Raw genomic sequence first — 23,306 nt, 5'->3', positions numbered from 1 at the left:
CTGTTTCACTTGACACTTCTGCTGCATCTTGTTTAAGCCATATTTGTCACAAGCTTTAATGATTACGCAATGGTGCATACTTTAAATATGCATTACACCGACTGAAAACGTAGTAAGACTTCAGTTTAAAATGACCCCGTTTTAATATTTATCAGGCTGATGCACAAGTTATTAGTTAACAGTATATCTCTTATTTTTATTTTTTTTTTGGTACTTAATGTACCAAAGTACTAAATGTACTTTACACATGCACAGTAGGATCCCTCAAAGGCCATGTTAATCTTCAGTCTTTGCAATTAAATTTAAAATGTCATTGACATTTTAAATCTTACTCTTCAACATATAACTCTAGCCTGTGAACATATGAGCGGATGTCTTTATAGCCCATGTGAGACGTGTGCGGAGAAAAGCAAAAGGATGTGTCCTCATATGGAAGACAACCTTGAAATGCATCAACATTTCAACATATCGCCATTCTAACCCAGTTAGAGAGGTGCAGAAGCCTGATAGAGCTGCCGAAACAATTAGTTAGTGTGCTGTCGGGAGCAGAATAATCCTGTTTAGGAGGCTATGGCGAGCAATTTACAGCAAGAGTGTTTCTATCCATGTCGACGCTGGGTCATGTAAGATTTGTATAATTCAAGGTGGCATCCAGGAAGTGTCTGCTTGTTGCATGAGGACTCTTGGATGTGTTTAAATTTAGAGTTTTAATAAGCTGAGTTTCGTTCCAAAATGTCAAAAAATAATGAGATGATCAGTGTGATACCTCATCAAACTCACACAAGAGGGTTCAGCTCCACTTCGGCTGCTGCTGCTTGTGCTTTCTGGTGTCTTACATAACCGTGTGAGGCTGTTTGTTATTTCTGAGCAGTCAATATCTTGGGATATCTGTGTGCCAAGAAGCCTCTGTGTTTTGAACACAGTGTTGTTTAGGGACACCATTGTGTCTTTTTTGCTTCCGTCCTTACAGTGACTTTGTGTCTGCTGATCACAGTGACAGATAACGGGTGAGTGAGCTTGAACGACTGTTCCTTGGGGGGTTATTGCTCTAATGATGGATTTCAGAGCGGATAAGGTAGAGAAATAAGATGTCGAAATCACAAGCATGAAGGCTCAGGTTTGCTATCTTCTGAAAATGGCTTCTTTCATACCATAGGTCATATTTGGAAACAAACGTTAAAAACATAAAATACAAGGAAATGTGTCATTCATTTTCTGCAAGGAGAGAAATGGAAAGTAAAGAAAAAGCTTTCATGATATACAGTTTATATACTTTTGTCCTGAGCCACCAAAGCAGGATCGCTTTGATTGCAGTGTTGCCTCCTGACACTTACAACTTAGAAATGGACTGGAGACAGTTGCAGGAAATATGAGTCACAAAGTTTAATCATTTCCCCGCTCCTTTTAACATGCTGAAATTCAAAGAACTGTTTTTATAAAGAGGGAATAAATGACTCCATGTATATTAACAGTTCCAAAGCAAGTGCGTCACTTTTACAACGTCCAGATGTCATAGGAGCATGTGTGTCATTGTAACCTATTCATTTCTGACGTCATTTATTGACTGGACTGCACCAGCCCAGTCAGGTCATTTGGAATGAAAAGCCAAATACATGTGAGTTAGTTATTTATCAGTAGTCTGTTGTTTGCACAGGTCAAAACATTTGGATCTTAAAAAATATATTTTGATGCTATCTGAAAATTGCAATATGGACAGAGTTGTGCTTTGAGGTTCATTGGAAACAGGAAAAAAATGCTAGAAACAGATGAAACATTTAAAGTAAAACATGCATCTCTCGAAAAAAACAAAAAACATTTTCAACACTGGAATAATTACACACTTCTTGCACATTAGAACTTTGTGTAATGTACAAGATCATCAGAGCTTTTAAAACAACTGCCGTCAAACAGCAATGTGCTCGCAGACTCATAAACACATTTGATTTGTAACAAAAACCCACCAGTTTAAACACTACACACTACCGACACCGCTCCATGTCTCATGCTCGCATTTTTACACTTTAAATGGTATCGAAAAATGAATGTTAATTGTCCCCACGTCTGTCACCTGTGGAGGGTTGCCATGGTTTCCTGCAGACTTGACAACGACTGATAACACTCTGCAGAGATGGTCCCTTCACTGTCTGAGGAACTGGTTTACTATAGGAGAGACAGATACAATGCCATCAAATACAGCAATAAATAATAAATGAATCCTAAGTAAAGTATTGATTTATAGCCACACAGTGGCTCAGACTAAAGTGACATGTTAAAATGGCTCATTAGCAGTAATTGAAAGCATATCTTTGCTCTTAAGAGCCACGCTCTCAGCCTCTGGAAACAGCATTGCGATTATCAGAGAACATGATGCAAGAGAAACCACTGTTGAAGAAACTCATGATTCAAACTGAGCGGCGGAGACACTGTTTAAACAGAGAAGTGAGCAGTTCACCTGAACATGCTGTTCGGGTCGAGAGAGGCCAGCCAGTAGCTGTAGGAATCGGGGTAGTAGTTGCACGTCCCCCTGCCGTGACACTCGATAAAGGGCACTTGGCGGAAATATTCTAGACATGAGCCAGGGGAAACCAGAGGCTGAGAGGATCCTTCTGCTCCAGCTCCCGTTTGCTAGAACAGATGAAGATCAAAGGAAGGGGGTGATTACTCAGGGAATGGCATATCTGGCACAAGATCTATGAATCTATGAGTGAAATAACACTGATTTTTACCATGACAAATGAGTACCCAGTCCATAGGGATTCCCAGCCTCTGGGACATTCTGGTATCATGGTTGTCTGACTGTGGACGGCTATGACGTTGGAGGTGGCCTCACACACTGAACACCTAAACCATAAATGTTCAGAGACAACTATATTTATGTAGTTCCAAGTCAAGTCAAAATGGGACATTCTCTGAACAGAATAAATTCTACTTTCTACTGAACAGAAACATATGTTTTAAAGGAAATATACAGCGATAAATATGGGTTTGTACACACTCGTGTCCCACCTGCTGATGTAGGAGGCCAACCTGTCCTCCGTGATGGAAACCATGTTGGCAGGCATAGGCGTGTCAGTGGACAACCAGTAAGAGTAGTCGTTACGAGAAGCATAGCGGCAGGTGCTTTCTGTGTCGCAGAACAGGAAGGGCATGGTGGAGAAACGAGGGAGGCAGCTCCCTGAGGTGCCTAGGAGACGCCGTGAAATGTCCGGAAAACATCACATGATGACCCACGCACACACTGATTGTTTATGATGCAGAATAAGCAAATTATTTCTGGCTATGAAAGTTTCTCTGCTCTTACCAAGGTCTTGACCATGAGCTCTCTCGTTTCCGTTGATGAAGAGGAAGGAGTAACCAGAGTAGATAAGACTGGTGCCAACAGGGCAGTCAGGGACACGAATGCTCTGACTGTGTCTGGCTATCAGGAAGCTGTCAACGTAACCTGGACCACCACTGCCAGGCAAACCTCGAAGACCCTTGCGGCCTGGGGTTCCAGGTGAGCCTTCTGGTCCTGTGGAGCAAAGAAAAAAACATTTTGTTTGAGGATATGCATCGCTGCTGTGATGGCTGAACTGTGGAAGGTATTTTAAATGTTTTGGCAGAAAATTTGCCTCTCCACCACCAATGTGCATAATGTTGCATGCAGCTGTTGTAAAGCAGCATTAACACACACTTCACCACACACACATATGAATGCACCTGGAAGTCCCACTTTTCCTTTGTCTCCCTTCTGGCCAGTGAATCCTTGCGGGCCGGGTGGACTGAAACCCCGCACTCCTTTGACACCTGGCTTACCTGGGACAGAAAGGTTCAGTGTCACAGTGGTCGCACAAACAAAACAAGCTTGATGGAAGTGGCTTCTTTATGAATGATTATGATGATAGAGCAAATAGGCAAACAATATTTATGGCAACGAATGCCCTTACGTTAGTTAACACCATTGTATTTGACTTGTAAAATTAAGAGCAGTAGCACAAATCAAAACACATTAACACATCTAAAAATCACTGAGCTGAAATTAAAGTCTGGACCTGGAGGGCCTGGTGGTCCTGGTGGACCAGTGGTCCCTGGAATTCCGTGATTTCCAGGAGGACCAGGTAAGCCAGGAGGTCCCGGTTGATACTGCAGTTCAGCAATTGCTGGTCTACCTTTAGGGCCTAGGAGGAATTCCATTAGCAATTAGAAAGTTATTTCTCCAAAATATGTACAATACAGTGAATTTATCTGAAATGTCTGAAATATTTTATATTCCTTGTTAGACAGATTTTGCCATACCTGGTTGTCCAGGAAAACCTTTTATCCCAGGTGGACCAGGTGGGCCTGGGATGTATCCAGGGTCTCCATTGTACCCTAAAACACCGGATATAAAATTCAAATAAAAAAATTGGATTAGATTGTCTTCACATCCTTTTGCATAAATTCCTTTTTATCTTCCTCATAAATCATATTTTTCGCTGTCTCATTTGTATTCCCTGTTGCGGGAACATAAATCATTTGTGGACAATTACTTCTTTGCAGTGACAGATCATACTTTGTCTGGGGTTGGAATGTAAAGAGTGCACCTAAACTATAGACTGAAGTTGAGATGATAGATTACCAGGAGGCCCATGGATTCCTGGAGGACCAGAATCACCTCTTTGCCCTGGGCCTCCAGTTCTGCCTATTGGACCCTGGGGAGGCAAATGGCACTTCAGTGAGAGTTTGGAGACGTAGTACTAAGCTGTGATCAAAATACTGGAGGTTCAGTTTTAGGTGCCGATAATGCAAAAGGAAAACCAAAAAGCTACAATGTCAGTATGCATTTCGTTGTGTCATTTTGTTACATCAGTTTTTGAAAAACATTTGACCGTAATTTACGCTTTATTTACTCCAGGCATTTTATCTACAAATGAATGCTGTTAGTACTTACAGGTGGTCCTTGAGGGCCTGGTTCTCCTCGGGGCCCACTATAACCTGGGCTTCCTGAGACACCTAGGTCTCCTCTGTCTCCCTTTAACCCTGCCACTACCGGTCCTGGAGGGCCAGGTTGGCCGGGATAGCCTACATTGAGATCAGACAGAGATCGATAGTGACAGCATGCAGCAAAAAAGAAGCTATATACTGAACTTTTAATTCTGTTCAGAAGCAATACACATCGCCATCTAATTAGACGTGTTTCATCATGCATGCATACGTCCTGAGATTGTGGACATCACTTCCAAAAAAAAAGTTTGTGAGCTCCCTGTAATCCATCCTCACCTGTCCTCCCAGGATTTCCAAGATGGCCGCGTTCTCCTTTGGTCCCAGGAATACACACTCCTTCACTTCCAGGTGGTCCTCTTGGACCTAAGTTGCCAGGGGGACCTGGAGCTCCCACATCCCCTATTGGTCCAGGACTTGCTCTAACACTCAAGCCAGGAGGACCAGGGTTTCCAGGAGGACCTGCAGACAGTGTACCCCGATTAGGCATAACATTATGGCCACCTTGGTAATATTGTGTAGGTCTCCTTTTTGCCTCCAAAACAGTTGTGACTCATCCAAGCCTTCTGAGGGTGTCTGGCAATAGAATGTTATTAGTGGGGGTCTTTGGGTCCTATGGGTTGAGGTGAGGGGCCTCTGTGGTTCAGGCTTGTTTCAGTGTATCCCACCGATATTTGATCAGTTTGGCATCTACTGAATTTGGTGGCCACGTCAACACCTTGTGCTGTTTTTCATGTTTTTTGTTTTTTTGAGTTGTTCCTAAACAATTTTTGTGTGTGTGTGTGTCTGTGTCAGACTGCATCCTCCTGGGGATGGCTACTGCCATCAAGTAGCGTAATTGTTATGGGGTGGGGGGGCCTGGTCTGGTCTAAGTGGTTTTGTATATGTCTAACTAATCCGCATGAATCCATATGAATCCATATGAATCCACATGAATGCCAGGTCCAAAAGTTTCCCAGAAGAAATGTCACATTGAATTGTCACAAGATGGTCAAGTCAATGTTATTTGCTGCTGATAGGTGTAGTTATCGGTTCAAAAATCAGTTAGACAAGTTTTGCCTTTTGCACAAATAGACATTGTACTATCAAAACAAGGTAACTACAAATGTAATTGTTTTGTAGGCCTGTGACTCACCTTGTTGACCTATGTCACCACGCTGTCCAGGTGTCCCTTCTATTATGACTGCAGTGGAGAGAGAGAGCGATGCACAGTTGAGTTTTGGCTGTAACCATAACATTGAGGGTAGTGACAGCAGAGATCCAACTGGCCCATGTTGTTTCAGAATGACTGAGTAGCATACATCTTCTTATAGATATGATTTATAATACACTGGATGTGCATAATCTCATAAAACCACAGGACTTCTTGTGAAGGGTTTTTCTTACTAGTATCTCCTTTCTCCCCTGGTGGCCCAGGGATTCCATCCCCGCCCTGGTTGCCCTTAGGGCCTTGATAACCTCTTACACCGGATGGACCAGAGTTACCTGAATCATACAGATGTATTGCATTAAAAAAAAAAAAAAAAAAAAGTTAGGCTGAGGTTTAAGTTGCAGCATAAATGAGTGAAAACAAATGCGATTTGTTTGTTTGTTTTTGGCATCTGTAGTAGAAAATAAAATCACTTCACCTGGTGGTCCATAATGTCCTGGAGGTCCTTTGCTTCCTCGAGGACCATCTGAACCATTTGGCCCTTGATAGCCTTGTAAGCCTGGAATAGCAGGGAGGTTGGGGACCAGCGGTGGACAGAGTGTTAAACAAAATGAAAAATATACAAACAAACATACAATCTGTCGTTAATTGTATAATTTTTATGATTAGCGGAAATAACCAGGTCCTCCAGTGAGTCCCGGGTTTCCTTTGGCTCCACGAACTCCTGGTAGACCTTCTGACCCTCCAATCCCAGGTTCCCCTTTCTGACCCTTCCCCAGATGAGCATTGCTTGATCCGGGTTCACCCTGAGTACAGGAGAAGAATAAAAAGTAAAAGATAGAGAAATAATCATTACTATTAGTGAACACACATTTAATTAATAGACAGAATATTTTATCAGATTAGACTCTGCTCTGGAATATCCATTAAAAATACATTTTTGGCATTCACTACCTTCTGTCCTACTGGTCCGGGTGGACCATATCCACTGTAGTTTGGCTCTCCAATAACGCCTTTGTAACCAGGTGGACCTGGGGCACCATCGGGACCTGGCCTTCCAGCGATTCCTGGATCTCCTTTTATTCCTTTGTGCCCTAAGAATATTTAAACATACAGTTATTTTAGGTCAAACTACATTTTAAGAACTCTACGTATCTATATCTATATTTTATAGACCCCTACAGGCCTGCTAAAGATCATTCTTAAAACATGTGCTATGAAGAATTCAAATCACATCAGATTTAATTTGCAGAGGCTGGAATATTTGGCAATGTCCCAAAACAACTCTCATTCATTGATTTGTGTCATGGTTGAATTTAGATTCAATATTGTTTAAAACAAATCTTTATCAGGTGAAAGATCCAAATGAGACAGCTGAGGCAACCGGTTGGTCATTTTACAGTCTTGACTTCAAAGTTCCTAACACTTTTGTACTAAAAGAGTAATGTATTGACAGCTGACACCCTAACCCTAAGTTCCACCTTCTTTGTCTTTGTTTTACCTGGAGGACCTCTGAGTCCTGGGTTTCCTGGGGCTCCGGGAGGTCCTTGGATTCCTTGTGAGAGCACTGATCCAGCAAAACCTGGATCACCTGGGGGACCTGGGTACGTAAAAAACATTGCAGAAAGTTCAGGTGACTGAATTTACACCTTTGTCAATAAGTGCCAGACTTAAAATTAAACTTTTCAAGTAAACACTTTAGTATGAATGTGAAATTGTATTCATTTATTCACAACCTCTTTGTCCAGGACCACCTGGTGCTCCCTCTCTTCCCCTTTGACCTTTTGGTCCAGTTTTTCCAGGATCTCCACTCAAACCAGCTAGACCAGGCAGACCTTACACAATAGAGTTAGGGCCAGAATGTTATCATCATATAATAAGCTATACTATACATTATAATATAGCACTCCAGGAATGCCCTGTCATATTAAAATCTGTCTTATAATTTTCTAAATTTTTCAAATATCTCTTTAAACTGTTTTGGGAAACAATTTCACAGTAATTCACAGTGAAATAATACTTTTATGAGACTTTACTAAAAAGTGCACCTTGTTCGCCAGATTCTCCAGGAACCCCAGCAAAGCTGACCGGCGGTGATGGAGGTCCTCTTGGACCTCTTGGACCTGTATCCCCATTCATTCCTGGGCGACCCTGGCGACCTTTGGCTCCGTCTCGGCCAGGGTCACCTGTAATCAGTTACAGAGATTTTACATGAAATTTGTTACTTTGTTCATTTATGTTTATTAGCATCCATTCATTCATTCATCTTCTGTACTAGCTTATTCCTGTTAAGGGAATAACCAATTAACCTAATGAGCACGTCTTTGGATGGTGGGAGGAAGCTGGAGTACCTGGAGAGAACCCACGCAGACACAGGGAGAACATGCAAACTCCACACAGAAAGGCCCAGTCGGCCCATGGATTTGAACCCGGGACCTTCTCACTGTGAGACATCAGTGCTAACCAACTCGCCACTCGCCCTTATTAGCATCCATGTATACCTATTTGTCCTGGTGGGCCAGTAATTCCAGGCAATCCTTCTGGTCCACTTTGTGATAACCCATCTGGCCCAGGATCTCCTCTTAGTCCTAACAAAACCCAAGTGGAATAGTTAAAGACAACCTTTAATACAGATATGCTATATAATGACAGAGTTTGTGCATTCTCGAAATATCATTGCATAGTTGAACAAGTGTTTTGGCCTGTCATGGTAGCCACACCTGGTGTACCAGGTTGGCCACTTCGTCCCTTGATTCCTTTTGGTCCAGGGAGCCCAGGAGAACCAGGGACTGATAAACCAGGGGGACCAGCAACACCAGGAGGGCCAGGACGACCAAACCCCGGCAGACCTACATCTCCCTTCACACCAGGCAAGCCATTAGATCCTGGGAGATGAAAGACAGAAGAAAATCAAGAAGGGGAGGAAAGGGAAAGATGCAGTTAATTCATTCTTTATATATAAACTGTAGACATTTTATTTTCTTGTATTTTAAACATTCAATTATCAGTACCTCTCTGGGAGCTGACAGTAAATCACGTAGGTAAGTGATACAGTAAAGTATCACATGACTTCAGTGTACTGACCTGGAAGTCCTGGATAACCATCTGGTCCTGATAGTCCTGATGGTCCTGCTGGTCCAGTCAAACAATTGACTGACTCTTTGCTACCAGGTGGTCCTGGAGGCCCTCTGTAACCTTTTGTCCCTACATAAGTCATAAACAAATGTAATAAATAGATAAAAGTGTTTGAAAGGATGCATATGTTTGGATCAACTAGACATTGTGATCTAATTGTGACCATCATTTGTCTGAGAGTACCATTTTGTATTAGCCATATGATTACCCTTTTGTCCTTTAAAACCAGGATTGCCAGCTGGTCCCAGTTCCCCAGGTCTGCCAGGGATCCCAGGATCCCCCACTGACCCCGGAGCTCCATCGTCACCTGGAATCCCTGGTGCTCCTGGGGCGCCAGGGTATCCTCGGCCACTATCACCCTGATAAGTAAATCACATCAAATAAATTCAAATTCACAAAGTTCTTCCGGTACGACATATTACGTGAACTAAAATCAAATGTCTTAACTTCACATAAAGGCTAACAATGTGTTTCAGAGTATTGTATATACTATATGCAGATGTCGACATTTATGGTCAGCTTTTGTTCATCTTCTGACCTTCGGTCCTGGATCACCAGGAGGGCCTTGTGGACCTGACTGGCCTTGATAGCCAGTACTTGGACTTCCTGGATGACCTGGCTGCCCCTTGTCACCTGCATAACACAAACAGTAGTGCTATATATTAACTACATGTTTTAAATGTAGGTATTTGACAAACATCAAAGGTATCTTAAACTATAATAGGTTTAATTTTTTCTTTATTATCTTAGAATCTCAAATATGTTAGTTAAGGTTTAAATGTGACTTTTTATTGGACAATCTGAATGGATTACCTTTCTTTCCTGGTATACCCGGACCTCCAGGAAATGACACGTCACCTCTTTCTCCTTTTTGTCCTGGTAAACCCGGAGTCCCTGGGCTGCCTGGTGTCCCTTGATAACCTGTTTGTTTTTGATATGTATTAGAGGTGCTTCCTTCTTCTATTATGTGATCATTTAAACCATTTAAACCAACCATCCATCCATCTAGCCATCTCTTTTACAATCCATCAATTAATTTTGATCATACCTGGGTTTCCTGGAGAGCCAGGCCGACCTTTAAATCCCCGTGGGCCAGGAAATCTTTTGAAGGTGGACGGGCCAGGTTCCCCTTTTTGGCCTACCAATAAATGTGTGAAGAAAGGATAAACAGTGAACCTATTTATGTATTCCATTAAATATATTTGTAAAAACTGACCAGTGTGTTTCTTCACCTGGAATTCCAGGGGGTCCTGGCAGGCCAGTCACCCCAATATCTCCTTTACTTCCAGGCAATCCAGCAGATCCATATCCCACTGGTCCAGGATAGCCAACTGGTCCTGGTCTTCCTACAGGCCCCTGTGGACCTTGCAAACCAGAATCCCCCTCTACGCCTGGGACAGGATACTAGAGAGTGGACAGAAAATTTGTTCCAACTATGACTGAAATTTCTTTCATAGCTCTTGATGCATAACATGTGACACCAAGTTGAAAGAAATTGCATGATAAGCTCAAATCTGTCAAAAACTTACTGAATCCCCTGGAAGACCTCGATCTCCTTTACGACCAGGTAAACCAGGTGACCCAGGGAAGCCATCTACACCAGGCCTGCCAGGTTGTCCTTGGTCTCCTTTGTCTCCCTTTAACCTTGGAGCGTCACAGGAGTACGATTCTCCCTTCATTCCTGGTGGACCTTGAAATCCCGGCTGACCAATCGGACCCTTAAAGGAAGGATCATTATTTTTTAACTTCGTCAAGTTTTTCTTTTATTATTATTATTATTATTATTATTATTATAAAGCTGTTTTAAAATATACGGTTTCTCACAGGCGCGCCAGGTAAACCTTTTGGTCCTGGATAGCCTGGATCTCCTTTATCACCTGGTCCTTGATCATTGCCTGTGAAACAGAAACAAACCTGATATTCTAGTGTTACATGTTTTATGCTCCGTTATTACCTACCAACACAAGTACATTTCTTGAATGTGTGTGTCAGTCTGAGAAGGATCTGCGTGTTTCTGTGTAGTGACTATTTTTTACCAGGAGCACCGGGTTGACCACGTGGACCCGGTGGTCCAGGGGGTCCTGATCCAGAACACCGATAACAGGGCTCCCCTTTCTCTCCTGTAAAATGCACAGACATGGGAAGTTTTTTGTTTTTTGGTGACAAATGCGTTTAATGTTCTGGTATTAGTAAGTGATTGGCTAATTATTAATGAATAAAATTTAATTTCCAACCTTCCATTCCAAACGCCCCATCATATCCCGTAGGTCCAGGGATTCCCCTCACCCCCTTGAAGCCTGGGAAGCCCTTGGTAATCCTATTAGCTATAAGCAACACGACAAAGTTGTTTCAGAGTAATAATATCACAAAATGTTTACCAAAAACATTTTTCTTTTTACCACTGTTGCTGTTTACTACTGTTTACCTAAGAGATCCAATTATCCATTGTCAGCTATACTAACTGACTGCTCAGTGCCTATTTCCAAAAACTATAACAGTTTGAATCCAACCTTGAACCCTGTATCTCATGTTTGCTCATTTGTTAAACAAACTAGAAATCAATCAGTCAGTCTCTGCAACAAAAGAGAAGTTCTGTGATCACAGGCGAGACAAAACATCCTGAAAGATCACTGAGGGATGCTGCTGTGACTCATGTAGATCACGGAAGAGAGAAACAGCAAGTAAACATTGCAGGTATTTTTTCAGGATGAGTTTATCAGAGTTCACACTCTTGTCTCTCAACTGCTGCGCCTTCTTAAACATACAATGAGATGGTAGATATCCAAAATATGTATTATTTGACAAAACTTTTAGAAGGACAACATTTTCACATACTTCCTTCTTCAGGAGGTCCAGGTGGGCCCGGATCCCCAGGATGCCCTTGATTTCCAGGATCTCCATCTATTCCTGGTCGGCCAGTAAAAACACCTCCAGGCTCCCCACGAGCCCCTTTGGGACCTGGAAACCCAGTGGAACCCTGTGGCCCTGGCACCGATGCAAGGCCTATGTAAAGTCAAGTGAAACGGCCAACATATTAAGGGAAGCCAAAAGTTTATATTGTACTATTTAACTGCAAACTTTCAAAAAACAATCTTAGCCACGAGTAGAGAGATTAATGGGTTGAGCATCTTCTCTGCACACCTGGAGGTCCGTCAGGGCCAGGAAATCCCACAACACCTTTGAAAGGAATAGTCACCTGTGTTATTTTTGTATGAGCAAGCCAGCTGCCGTAAAGCAAGCAGAACTTGCTATTTGTCTTTCATCACGGTATTTGTTAGCGTGTTTACTAGAGCATTATGTTCATCTACCTGGATGCCCACGTAGCCCGGGTAGGCCTGGAGGACCAGGATCTCCAGTGTATCCCTTGACTGCCTCAGTCACATACTTTATCTGTAAACAAGACCATAGGGGACCATGTAGTAATATCATGTGGGGGGGAAAAATATATATTTGATTGACTGCTCTTTGGTTTGCATCACACTGAATGCATTATAGAACTCACATCTCCAGGTGGACCGGTCAGACCCCTATCTCCCTTTTCACCCTACAAGAGTACATAAACAGTGCATTGTAGATAGATAGATAGATAGATAGATAGATAGATAGATAGGATGACTGACCACTCCTCCTTGTGTCCCTGGATATCCTGGATCACCTCTGCGCCCGGGCCTCCCCTAAATAGAACTACATTGTATTCAAAAGTTGCACAGTGAGCAAGCACACACACATACATCATGCACACATAAAAAATGACCTTGCATTCTATATACACAGTCATAGCACAGTAGTACAGTACCCTAAATCCTGCTTGTCCAGGATCACCGTCCTTCCCAGGCATTCCCTGTAAAGACAATTAAGTAGAACAGTGAGGATTTTGTGCTGTCTGTAGTTTACCAAGACACTTAGGCATGTTCTAATGCTTTGGCCACATATAAAAAAAATCACCAATTGTGATTTACTGTACATATAGGTAAAAAAAAAAAAAAGGTTTATGTCTCAATGCTTTATTGTTGAAAAGTCCAAAGTAAGGTCTGGCAGGGCAGTGTCCTTGGTTTGATACCGAGGCACATGCGTAGTGCAACAACACCCTCCCGTATAATACGTGCATGTGCCTTTTCTGTGTTTAGCGCTGGTTTTTCAGGTCAGGCTGTGATTTCAAATTCTCATTCATGTTGGGTGCTGGGTGGTGCTCTGATTCTTTCAGAGAGAAGCAAGTCAGATTGGGAACGTCAGCCCCTTTGAGGGCACTCTCATCATTGCAAAGCTGCATCCACCTCCTCCTCCTGTAGAATCAGCTTCAGATTTGAATTTTTTTCCTTGTTTAACATGGGCTGAAGTTCTTATGGCAAGGGGCACATCTTAAGAGGAGCTTCAGGGTGGTAGTGATGAATGTTGTCTAGTTGTTGGTGTTCCAACTAAGGAATGATGAATATAGATTAATGTCGAGCCTTTTCCTTTCCTTTCCTTTCCTTCTCATGGTTACGTAATGGCTGAGCAGTTTAATGTTGCATCACTGCCCTCTGCTGATGCTATTCTGAAAGTATTACTGTTAACCCAAAGTGAGAAATATGTTACATGCAGAAAAAGATGTATACGATGCAGCAGTTAAATAACACATGTGATGTGTGTGAAAGGAAGGCCACAACGAAAGGAAGAAAAGTGCCTTACTGTTGGACCCTGCAGTCCTCTGTCTCCCTTCTCTCCCTTTATGTAAGAGCCATAGCCAGGGTCTCCCTGATGACGGATTAAAATAAAGAAAATAATCAGAAATGTGCCCTTATTGTAAAATGCACACTTTTTTTTAAACGTGTAATAGCAGTGGGACTAGCGTGTGAGGAGGAACTTACTGGTTCACCTATGCAGCCCTTTGCGCCTACATCTCCGTTGTCTCCCTTTACATCCTGAAAAAGAAATAGACCTCAGGTTACGGGTTAGTGATTGCAGTGGCAATATTTGCATGCCAGCATGTGGAAGGTGTGCATACCTATGAATCCCAGTTTGTTGTTCTGAATAGCATTTATTATTATTTTTACTGTTATCATATCCAGTTGTGATGCAAGTAATTTTAAAGTAGCTTTTGTTTTCGGTCAGCTCGTCTCAGTCACCTAATGTTTTCTTCTTTTTAGACAGTTTTTTTTTTTACACCTCAACTAAAGTGAGGTGGTGTGAAAGCCTGCTGTTTAATCACCTGCTGTCAAAGTTGGAAACGTTTCATCCAAGGAAGCGCGCTACCATCCGGCTTATGTTCTATTTTGATGTGTGAAACTTCAAGGTTTGTGAGAAATATGCCCCCATTGCGCCTGCTATGTTACAAATGTGCTTTCACCAGTGCAGCCATAATATTGCTTAACAATTCCTTTAACTACTGTACCTTTAACAAAGCACTTAAAAACTCCTTAATCCGGCCTGGTGGCCCCGGTGGACCTGGTGGGCCTTGTGCTCCCTAAAACAACAAACAAATTAAGGTCATCCTCAATATACATCGTTATTAGGACATAAATGGAATATGACAAAAAATCACCTTTGGTCCACGAAGTCCTGTGGTAACACTGGAGCCTTCCTGGCCCTGAACGATAGATGCAGGCGTTCTTATTGTTAATGCCAATACAATAGCTGCCATCTCCTGACCATAATCTGTGATTTGTTTCATAGATATCTGAGAGGTGGGATCGCATGTGGAAATTCTCGCTGCATCGTTCCTGATAAATCACAGGTGTCAAACATACGGCCGAAAGTGGCCTGCCAGAGGGTCTAATCTGGCCCAGAGCATGCAAGTGCGAAAATTACACAGAAGACTGAAATTGTTCAATGAAAATAAATGCTATTCCTAATTTGTCCACTGTTTTAGAAAGAGAAGTGGACAGAACACGACACTGAGATCCAGGATTAAACAGCAGACTGCAATGTGCCCAAATTGCACTTATTTTTCTAAAGAAATTATTTATTTTTTAATTATTCTCCTAATTTACTTGTTCTTCTTTGCATTAAAACAAATGGAAAAGGCCTTGAGTTGTCGTTACTTATAGGCTATTATTCTGTTATGTTACTGGTTTGGCCTGCTTGAGATCAAATTGTGCTGTATGTGGCCCCCAAACTGTGATAAACGAACCTATAGTTGTAACTAAAGCACTGTTTCAGCCCTCCCAGGTGGTCAGGCTGCAATAGAGATGTCAGTCATGTATACATTTAATGTAATACACACAAATACTCAGTGGCATTACCTTAGGTCCTGCAGCCCCTGTGGGACCAGGAAACCCCTGTTCATAAAAGAACACAGGGAGTAATCGTAGACAGTTATACCAAGCATCACATACTAACTTCACTAGAATACTGTGAGTGCTCTGTGCAAGGCAACTAAAAGGCTTTACTGACAGTGGGTCCACTCGGTCCGGTGTCCCCTGGTTGTCCAGGATATCCAGGCGACCCCGGATTTCCCTGGAATTTAAAGAAAAAATCAGACTAAATCTTTTGATCTAGTACCACTTTTTATAGTTTTGGTATAAATCCACTGGATGGAAAATAGAATAAAATAAAAAACTGCATTAATATTAAAGTGCTTTCAGATTTTACCGGGTATCCTTTACGTCCTGGTGGCCCAGGTGCCCCAGGTGCCCCAGGTGAATCAGCTGATATCTGAGAGTAACCCTGTGAAATAGATGCGTTGAATTTACAATAATACTTCATAGTCACAGATTATAAATCTAGTTCAAAGTCAGGCTCCGTGGATTTTATTGCTCTTCTCTGTATCTGTGCACCCTGCACACACAGAATCAGAATCATTATTTTTGGACACTGACATCATTTTTGTTATTTTAGGTATTTACCAGAACACATTTAAGGTAATATAGTTTTTACTCAACTTTAATTTGAGTGTATTCACATCCAAATTGGAGGAAATATGTAGGATTTGAAACCATTTTTGTCCACAGTCCTATATACAGCAATCAAGCATAACATTATGACTACTGACAGGAGAAGTACAGAACATTGACCATCTTGTGTTCTGCTGAGAAACTTTTGGACCTGGCATTCATGTGGATGTTACTTAGACATGTAACACCCACCTAGACCCGACCAGGCACCTCCAACCTATAGCAATACCAGACCTTTACATCAATTGTCTTCAGTTGTTGTGTGTGTGTGTGTGTGTTGGTCTTTCTGCCTTTAGTTTTTTTCTTCAGCAACTGAATTGATTGCTCACTCAGGCTGAGATAAGATGGCTCACTGTGCCAATTCAAAAACTCCTTGGTTGTCTATCTGTGTTGTGAAGTACCGTCTAATCGTTATTGCTTAATTTGGCTGAATCTGAGCAGCGTGGGTAGTAGGTCCCTGCACACATAAAAATTCATCCAGCTGCTTCTGTTTTTTGTTACATCAGTGGAAAACACAGCAACCCAGACGTTTTACCTGCTTTATTGACAAAGAAATAATAAAGGTATGCCCCACACCTGTACATGAAACGTATTATAGAGCTTTCATGCCCAAAGTCTTCCTCCAGTTTGGATGTGATCCTCAAATTTAAGCTGGAAACTATATACTAGATTGCCATCTCAATTAAAATTTTAGAAGGCCCGTTGTGTATACGCCAGTAACACTCAATGCCAGTCTTCTTGCACCTTCAAATAGACATTAGCTGTTCTCAACAGCTTTTGTCCCAATAATTAGCTTTGAGAATGAACAGATTACTTGTTTCAGATAAAACTAGAATGACAAAAGAAAAACAAAGAAAAATCTTTAACAAGTTATTGGTCTCAAACGAACTTGATACAAAATGAGCTCAGGGAGCTTGGGGAAATGGTCGCTATTTTTTCAGGCAGTCTTGCTGATCTTGCTGCTAAGCTTCTTAAAAGACAGTCACTGCGGAGAAATCCTGCAGCTATACATTTCCTAAACACACAAAATACATAACTATGGGCCCTTTGCAGCACAGTGTACATTTTATTACCTTCAGTCCAGGCAAACCTGGTGGACCCTGTACAATGAAAACAATGTTGAAAGAAAACATTTTAAGAATGGCATGATGGAATATAAATTACTGGAGTTGATGAAAGGTGCAGCAAGTTGGAATATTTATATTTAATAACTTACTTGATCTCCATCAATACCAGGAGCCCCAGGGATGCCAGGAACTCCATCTTCTCCCTATAAGTGTTCAAAACATGTGGTGGTTCAATATAAAAATCATTTAAATGTATTACAATATACTGTATGTGTTCTTTGAGATGGCAAATTCTGTACTACTAATAATAATAATATTTCCTTACATCTGTCCCATTGCACCCTGGGTAACCTGGAGGCCCTGGCGGCCCTTGTAAGCCTGGGACACCCTTCATGAAAAGAAAAGCAGAAGTTAAAAAAATCAACAGAGATATACAGTATAAACACATCCAGGAACATACTGTTTACGATACATAACTCAGAAGATGAAGACAGTGACACACGTAGAAGTTACCGGTAAGCCATGCGACCCAGCGAATCCCTCTTTGCCTTCAGGTCCCTGTAATGACAGCAGCAAATATAACCTGTTTTTAAATTATGTTCCTGGCTGAAAAAAAAAACATCGCCCAACAGCGGAAAGAGGACAGATATGTTACCTGATCGCCTTTTGTTCCTGCAGGGCCATCAGCCCCGATGTTGCCCTGTCAAAGAGTGCAACCCTCAATTAATCTTAGTCAAGCTGAGATGTGTAAATGTGTATGAGCACAGGTGAAGCCATCTAGGTACACAATAAAGTGCAATTCATCACAGTCTCCACACAGTCTGAGGCAATGGGAATTAGATTCAGACTGAGGTTATAGAATGAGTCACAAGAACTCTACCTTTGGTCCCATCGGCCCAGCGTGACCATCTGGTCCCGGACGACCCTCTAGGCCAGGGGGACCTGGACGTCCTGGAAAACCTCTGTCTCCCTGCGTGTTTGTGTGTGAACGTATATGAATATAAGAGTGAGGAAAAAGATGGTGAAACAGAAACAATATGACATAATGAGGCAGACAGACCACAAATAATTTAGATGACAAATAAAATGTTACCAGTTTTCATGAGTAGATATTTTAAATATGATATCTATTAAGGTAAAGCTTTTGAAGTTTTTGTCAGATTGTGGATATTTGTTGAAATACTGCTGGATACTGAAATGCTACTGAGAACTTCTAGTTTTTGTGATTGAAAGTTTCTCCTAAACATTACCAGTACAAAGCACTCTTTAACCATAAGAAAACATCCATAATATCTTCCATAATATTAACTTTGGAAACAATATCATTACATGAACACAGATTTTGTACATATTTCTTTGTTTAGCGTTGCTGTACGAGTGACTCATTTATGAAATGAATACTGAAGGATACTTTACCTTTATATTAGGCCAATAAACAACTTAAGACATTATAATGCATGTGTGTGTGTTTGTTCAAATATAACTGGACACACAGACACAACTATACCAGTTAGTTTACCGTAAAATAAAATGTCTCATTACCATCCAAGTTTGGATTTTGCATGATTTGTTGCATAAAACATCATTCAATTGATGGAATATATCCAATCACAAGAGTCTAAAAAGTACTAAACTAAAGGGTAACACTGTATAATAACTGCACACTATGAAGCATTAGTTATGCATTAGTAAATACTTATTTCACCATTTATAAAGCACCACATTAATATAGAATCATTTATATACATGGTAAATGATACGAACCAGTTATTAAGTTGTTGTGGTTCATCAGATAATTTAGAAAGTGTAAGTTAATGATTTATCTATGCCTACACAGTACACTTCACTTCTTCCCATCCAGGACGTTGCAAAGAAACGCTGTCTGACAACGGCTCAAAAGATCACCACAGACCCCTCCCACTCCCACCATGGACTGTTCTTGCTGCTAGCCTACAATGCTTACTAATTACTAGTAATGTAGGATTCATGCTTTGGAAATGATAAATTAAATATGTACAGCAGAATGCCGCAGAACACCTGGATATTAAATGTCACTTTAAAACCGCATCAGGCAAATTTCATTCATAAAATCCTCACCCATGATGTTTTCATACAGAAAATACTCTAGATGATCCACTTACCCTGCTTCCCTTTATTCCTTCACAGTAGCATCTTGACCTTCCACACACACACTAAATAAAGAAAAGTTGGATTTATTATATGAATGTGCAAATGACAAACACAGCCAGACCAATTGTCCAATTGCCAAATGTATCTGAAAGTAAATCCTGCTTCCCTATAATTGTCTTTGATAGCCCATTTTAATTTTTAACCCATCATCTTTCATTATATAAAATAGACTTGATAGTGCAATAGGCCTGTTTTCTTTCTTGTTCAATTAGATAAGCGTGACTTCACATTTCTTTGTGCGCGGGAAATGATAGTTGATTATGATCTTAATAATTCCTAAAGATTAGCCACATTCCCACTTTAAAGTTTTTTTGAACTTCTGTTTTTCCAGGAAGTGTTTCCTTCACACTATTGTGGTCTAAAAACCTGGCAAATTAGTATGAAAAAAAAAAAAATGAAACAGCTGCTTTGAGATGTACTATTTGTGTACATTCATGTATATGTTTACAGTCTATACACCTGGTCCCCTCCAGTCCAGTAGATGGCGATATTGAAGAGGACTACACAACAACATTGCCATGTAAAGCTGAGAGCAGATTCAAACTGTGTTGCCCCTGAAAGTGATTTGCTGCCTTTCACTTGAAGTCACTGAGTCAATTTTGTAAAACAGATGAGGGGTCGGACTAGCCTGGCTGACGCGACTGCACATCTCAATGAGATGCTGGTCTGGAAACTACGTGTTTATTTTCTCGTATTTGAGGCGTGGTTTTACAAATGCCTAGAGCCGTTTATTGGGCGCTACGAATGTCTATCAAATGCGCCTGGTAATTCCCATGCTGCCTTGCGCGCGATTCATAGCCAAAGCAGGCCAAAGCCTGTTGGTAGCAGAGCAAACACATCCTTCTTGGCAATGAAGTCTTTCAACGCCAAACGTTGCTCTTTTTTTAAAATAAACTTGCATTCTTAGCTACTTAAAACACTGTCTAAGGCTGCATCGAACGGTAACGTTAGGTCCGCTGCCATGTTGGATTAACACACTACAAGCTTCTGTCGCGCATAGACGTCGTCATCGTCTTGCTGCCCCCCCCGTTCTGTGATTGGTTCCCTATCTCAGGCGAAAATATGGGCGATGGTTTCCAGACTGCTTTTGCAGCGAGAATAGGCGCGTTCGACTTGATGCAGATCTGAGCAGATCCGACTTGACGTGATGCATGCTGGGTAGAACAAGTTCATTTTAACCAATCATATTCGAGATCTATGAGCATGACAACCCAGCATGCATCACGTCAAGTCAGACTCAGACAGATCTGCATCAAGTCGAACGCGCCTAATGAAATCGCGCGCAAAGCAGTATGGGAACACCCAGGCTAGGGTCGGACAATGTCCCAGGAACTTATTTTAGACCCTGGTGCCAGTGGTGGAATCACACTAAGTAACCCTAAAAGTTCCCAGACCCTGGGCAAAAATTTTGCAGGGGAAAATGCCCAATATTGCTTCATAGATGCAAGATATGCTTTTTACTGCCGTGTCTCTAACGGATGCAACAACATTCAAATGTGCCCATTCATATTTCTGCTAACCTTTAGTACAGTATGCCTGTGTTTTTTTAAATTTATCTCTCATCGCTCCTTCTCTCAAATCCGGTCCCTTCTCTTTGGCCTGCCTTCAAAGAGCCCACCAACATAGCCCACTGAAGACTGCTGTACAAACAATGAGGTGAATGAGCAAACACACTGCAATAAAAGCCTCTCTTCTGGATACAAGATGTTTCAGATACGCATACAGTTCCAAACAGACCGCAGCGTTGTATATCAAAGTTAAGGCAGTGAAGGAGAAATGGTTCTGACAAATACACCACAGGAAACAAGTTGCAGGAGGAGCCGGTTTCCTCTAAACTCTGATTTAGTGAACTCTTACAACACTAGAAATGATAATGTAGTGGAATTCAAATGTCTCTGGTACATTGGTTACTAGAAAATGATGACCAATTTGATTTTGCAGACTTAGAATCAGGTTGGAAAAATATGATTATGAGAGCAGAAGAAGAAAAGCAGAAATTAAAAGAGATGGTGTTAAATCGGAACCTTGATCAAGGCTAAAGAAAATACAAACATCTTACATTTTTTCCTGCGACTATCATCAGCGTCAGAGAAAACAGGATGAGAGGAATAACAAACACCGGCCTCCCCATGGCTTATTTTTACTCCGTTTGCATCGGTAGCTCAGAAATAATCGTGGGCAGATGAATGGTGAATCCCTTTGAGTTTTCCTCTTCAGCGTCCAGCTTTCACATCACACTGCCGCACTTTGGCTGATGTAAGGTCGTTGCTTCAAATGGATAAAAAAACTTTTCCATCTGAGCTCAAGTGCCCCGATAGACAGGACAGCCCAGAGGAGTTGTTTAACTTAACCTTGAAGAGGGAGTAGATGGGAACTGACTAATGCGATCAGCCGCTATCTCCTTTCTTCTCCTCATCTCGCTCCCTCTCACAAACAGTGGCAGTTGTTCAGTTTTACTGACACAGAAGCAGGGGATTACCTTGAATCTGGCCGGGAATTGCCCTGCTTAGGATGCACAAAAGCCTTTATGGAAATAAAGCTTCTGGATTTGGGTGAGTTCACATTTTATGTGCGCTGTGGACTGCTACTTATAGATCAGTGTGTAAACCTTCCTGAGAGGCCTGAGTTGGAGGGCAACGCCTAGTATGTCTTTTTTTTTTCGTATACGCTCTTCTTTCTTTTTGTTGTTGTTGTAGTTTTGTGCATTTATTACATTTTACCTCTAGCTATGTTGTTCTTCACTGCCAGATAATAGGAAATTGACTGATAACGGGTGTCTTCGGTGTTTCTTGCGTCCTTTCACCCATCACATGTGGCAGCACTGAGGCCAACACACACCTGACAAGATAAAAGATGAGATCCTCCGGTACTGTAGAGACTTTATGCCCTCTCTGGTGAGTTTTACTGCACCTGCATCAAGGCTTATTATCAATGAAAGCAATATGACATACAAATTATCATTCCCATATCCGTAATCACATAAGATATGCTTTTCTGTATGATATGAGGGAAATGGGCCTCAAACTGCAGTGCGCGACTCTGAGCACTGTCACATTAAAAATAAATTAAACACATAGATGGGATTCACATTACCTGTTCTGTCTATTTATCTGAAGAAAAATACACTTGTTGATAGTTTATTCCGCCGTTCAACACATCTGTACACAAGTAAAACCGAAAGCTCCACCACACTGAGGCACAGGCTCAAATTTACTGTCACGAACACTGCAGGGTTACATACAGTTTTCTCTGTCAGTGGTGACTGGTTAGAACTGCTGCACATCAGAGCAGTAACACACCATAAGCTGAAATGCATCAGTAAATGACAGATATGAGGAGTAAGCATTTTGCAGTGCAATGCACAAAAAAACAGGCTATCTTGTTGCGCGGCTAGTTGTGGCTTCAGTAAATCTCTTACTGTTGATACATTCGCAGGTGGATCCTGGCCCTGGTCGTCTTTGTGCAGCAGCTCAGTGCAGTAAGACTCAATCCTTGTTTTTACACATTTGAACTATTACTTAGTGTCACAACTCAGGAAGCAAAATTAAATTTAAAATATAGCTATACTCCTCCTTGAACCGTCACCTTACCTTATATGGAACGCAATAAAATCACACTATAAAGAAATTCCACTTTTTTCATAAAATGTTTTGTAAAAGGATAGCTATTAAATGTAGACATTTCATAATTACTTGTTCTTCTTTGCACTAAAACAAAGGGAAACATTTGGAGATCAAAGTGGGCTGTATGTGGCCCCTGAATTAAAATGAGTTTGACACCCCTGCCCTAGACTCTCTGCCTGCATGTTGGGGTTCTCCCAGGTGGATGAAAGGGTTGGGTCCTAACTGTTGTCTGCGCTTGTGTGCTGAACACCGGTTCAGAGTACCCGGCCTTTCTGGAGGCCCTAGGATGGATGCTGGACTGCGCCCCGAC

The 23,306-nt window shown here is 41.6% G+C and overlaps 1 protein-coding gene across 1 annotated transcript; it reads right to left on the bottom strand.

Moving 5' to 3' along the window:
• Nucleotides 1–1,051: 1,051 nt before the first annotated feature.
• On the bottom strand, nt 1,052–21,606 carry LOC311489891 (uncharacterized protein). Its single transcript, XM_084547201.1, has 52 exons — nt 21,433–21,606; nt 19,325–19,375; nt 18,064–18,153; nt 17,839–17,883; nt 17,697–17,741; nt 17,509–17,571; nt 17,333–17,386; nt 17,190–17,216; nt 15,815–15,889; nt 15,617–15,679; nt 15,466–15,501; nt 14,766–14,900; nt 14,616–14,687; nt 14,092–14,145; nt 13,913–13,978; nt 13,041–13,085; nt 12,865–12,918; nt 12,747–12,788; nt 12,553–12,634; nt 12,386–12,421; nt 12,080–12,247; nt 11,479–11,568; nt 11,281–11,364; nt 11,069–11,139; nt 10,774–10,962; nt 10,477–10,648; nt 10,293–10,382; nt 10,058–10,165; nt 9,783–9,877; nt 9,453–9,603; nt 9,194–9,313; nt 8,830–8,994; nt 8,611–8,697; nt 8,158–8,295; nt 7,846–7,944; nt 7,611–7,709; nt 7,064–7,203; nt 6,789–6,915; nt 6,588–6,668; nt 6,346–6,444; nt 6,095–6,142; nt 5,239–5,421; nt 4,910–5,040; nt 4,598–4,670; nt 4,276–4,350; nt 4,032–4,157; nt 3,700–3,795; nt 3,302–3,511; nt 3,007–3,184; nt 2,727–2,841; nt 2,453–2,625; nt 1,052–2,160 (listed from the first exon to the last, which is right to left on the bottom strand). Exons 1-52 carry the CDS (start codon nt 21,502–21,504, stop codon nt 2,046–2,048), a joined length of 5,103 nt encoding a protein of 1,700 aa, XP_084403327.1. The 5' UTR covers nt 21,505–21,606; the 3' UTR covers nt 1,052–2,045.
• Nucleotides 21,607–23,306: the final 1,700 nt, after the last annotated feature.

Source organism: Chelon labrosus, assembly GCF_963514085.1.
Source record: "Chelon labrosus genome assembly, chromosome: 6".
NCBI lineage: Eukaryota > Metazoa > Chordata > Actinopteri > Mugiliformes > Mugilidae > Chelon > Chelon labrosus.
This window is presented reverse-complemented; position numbering and strand designations above follow the sequence as displayed.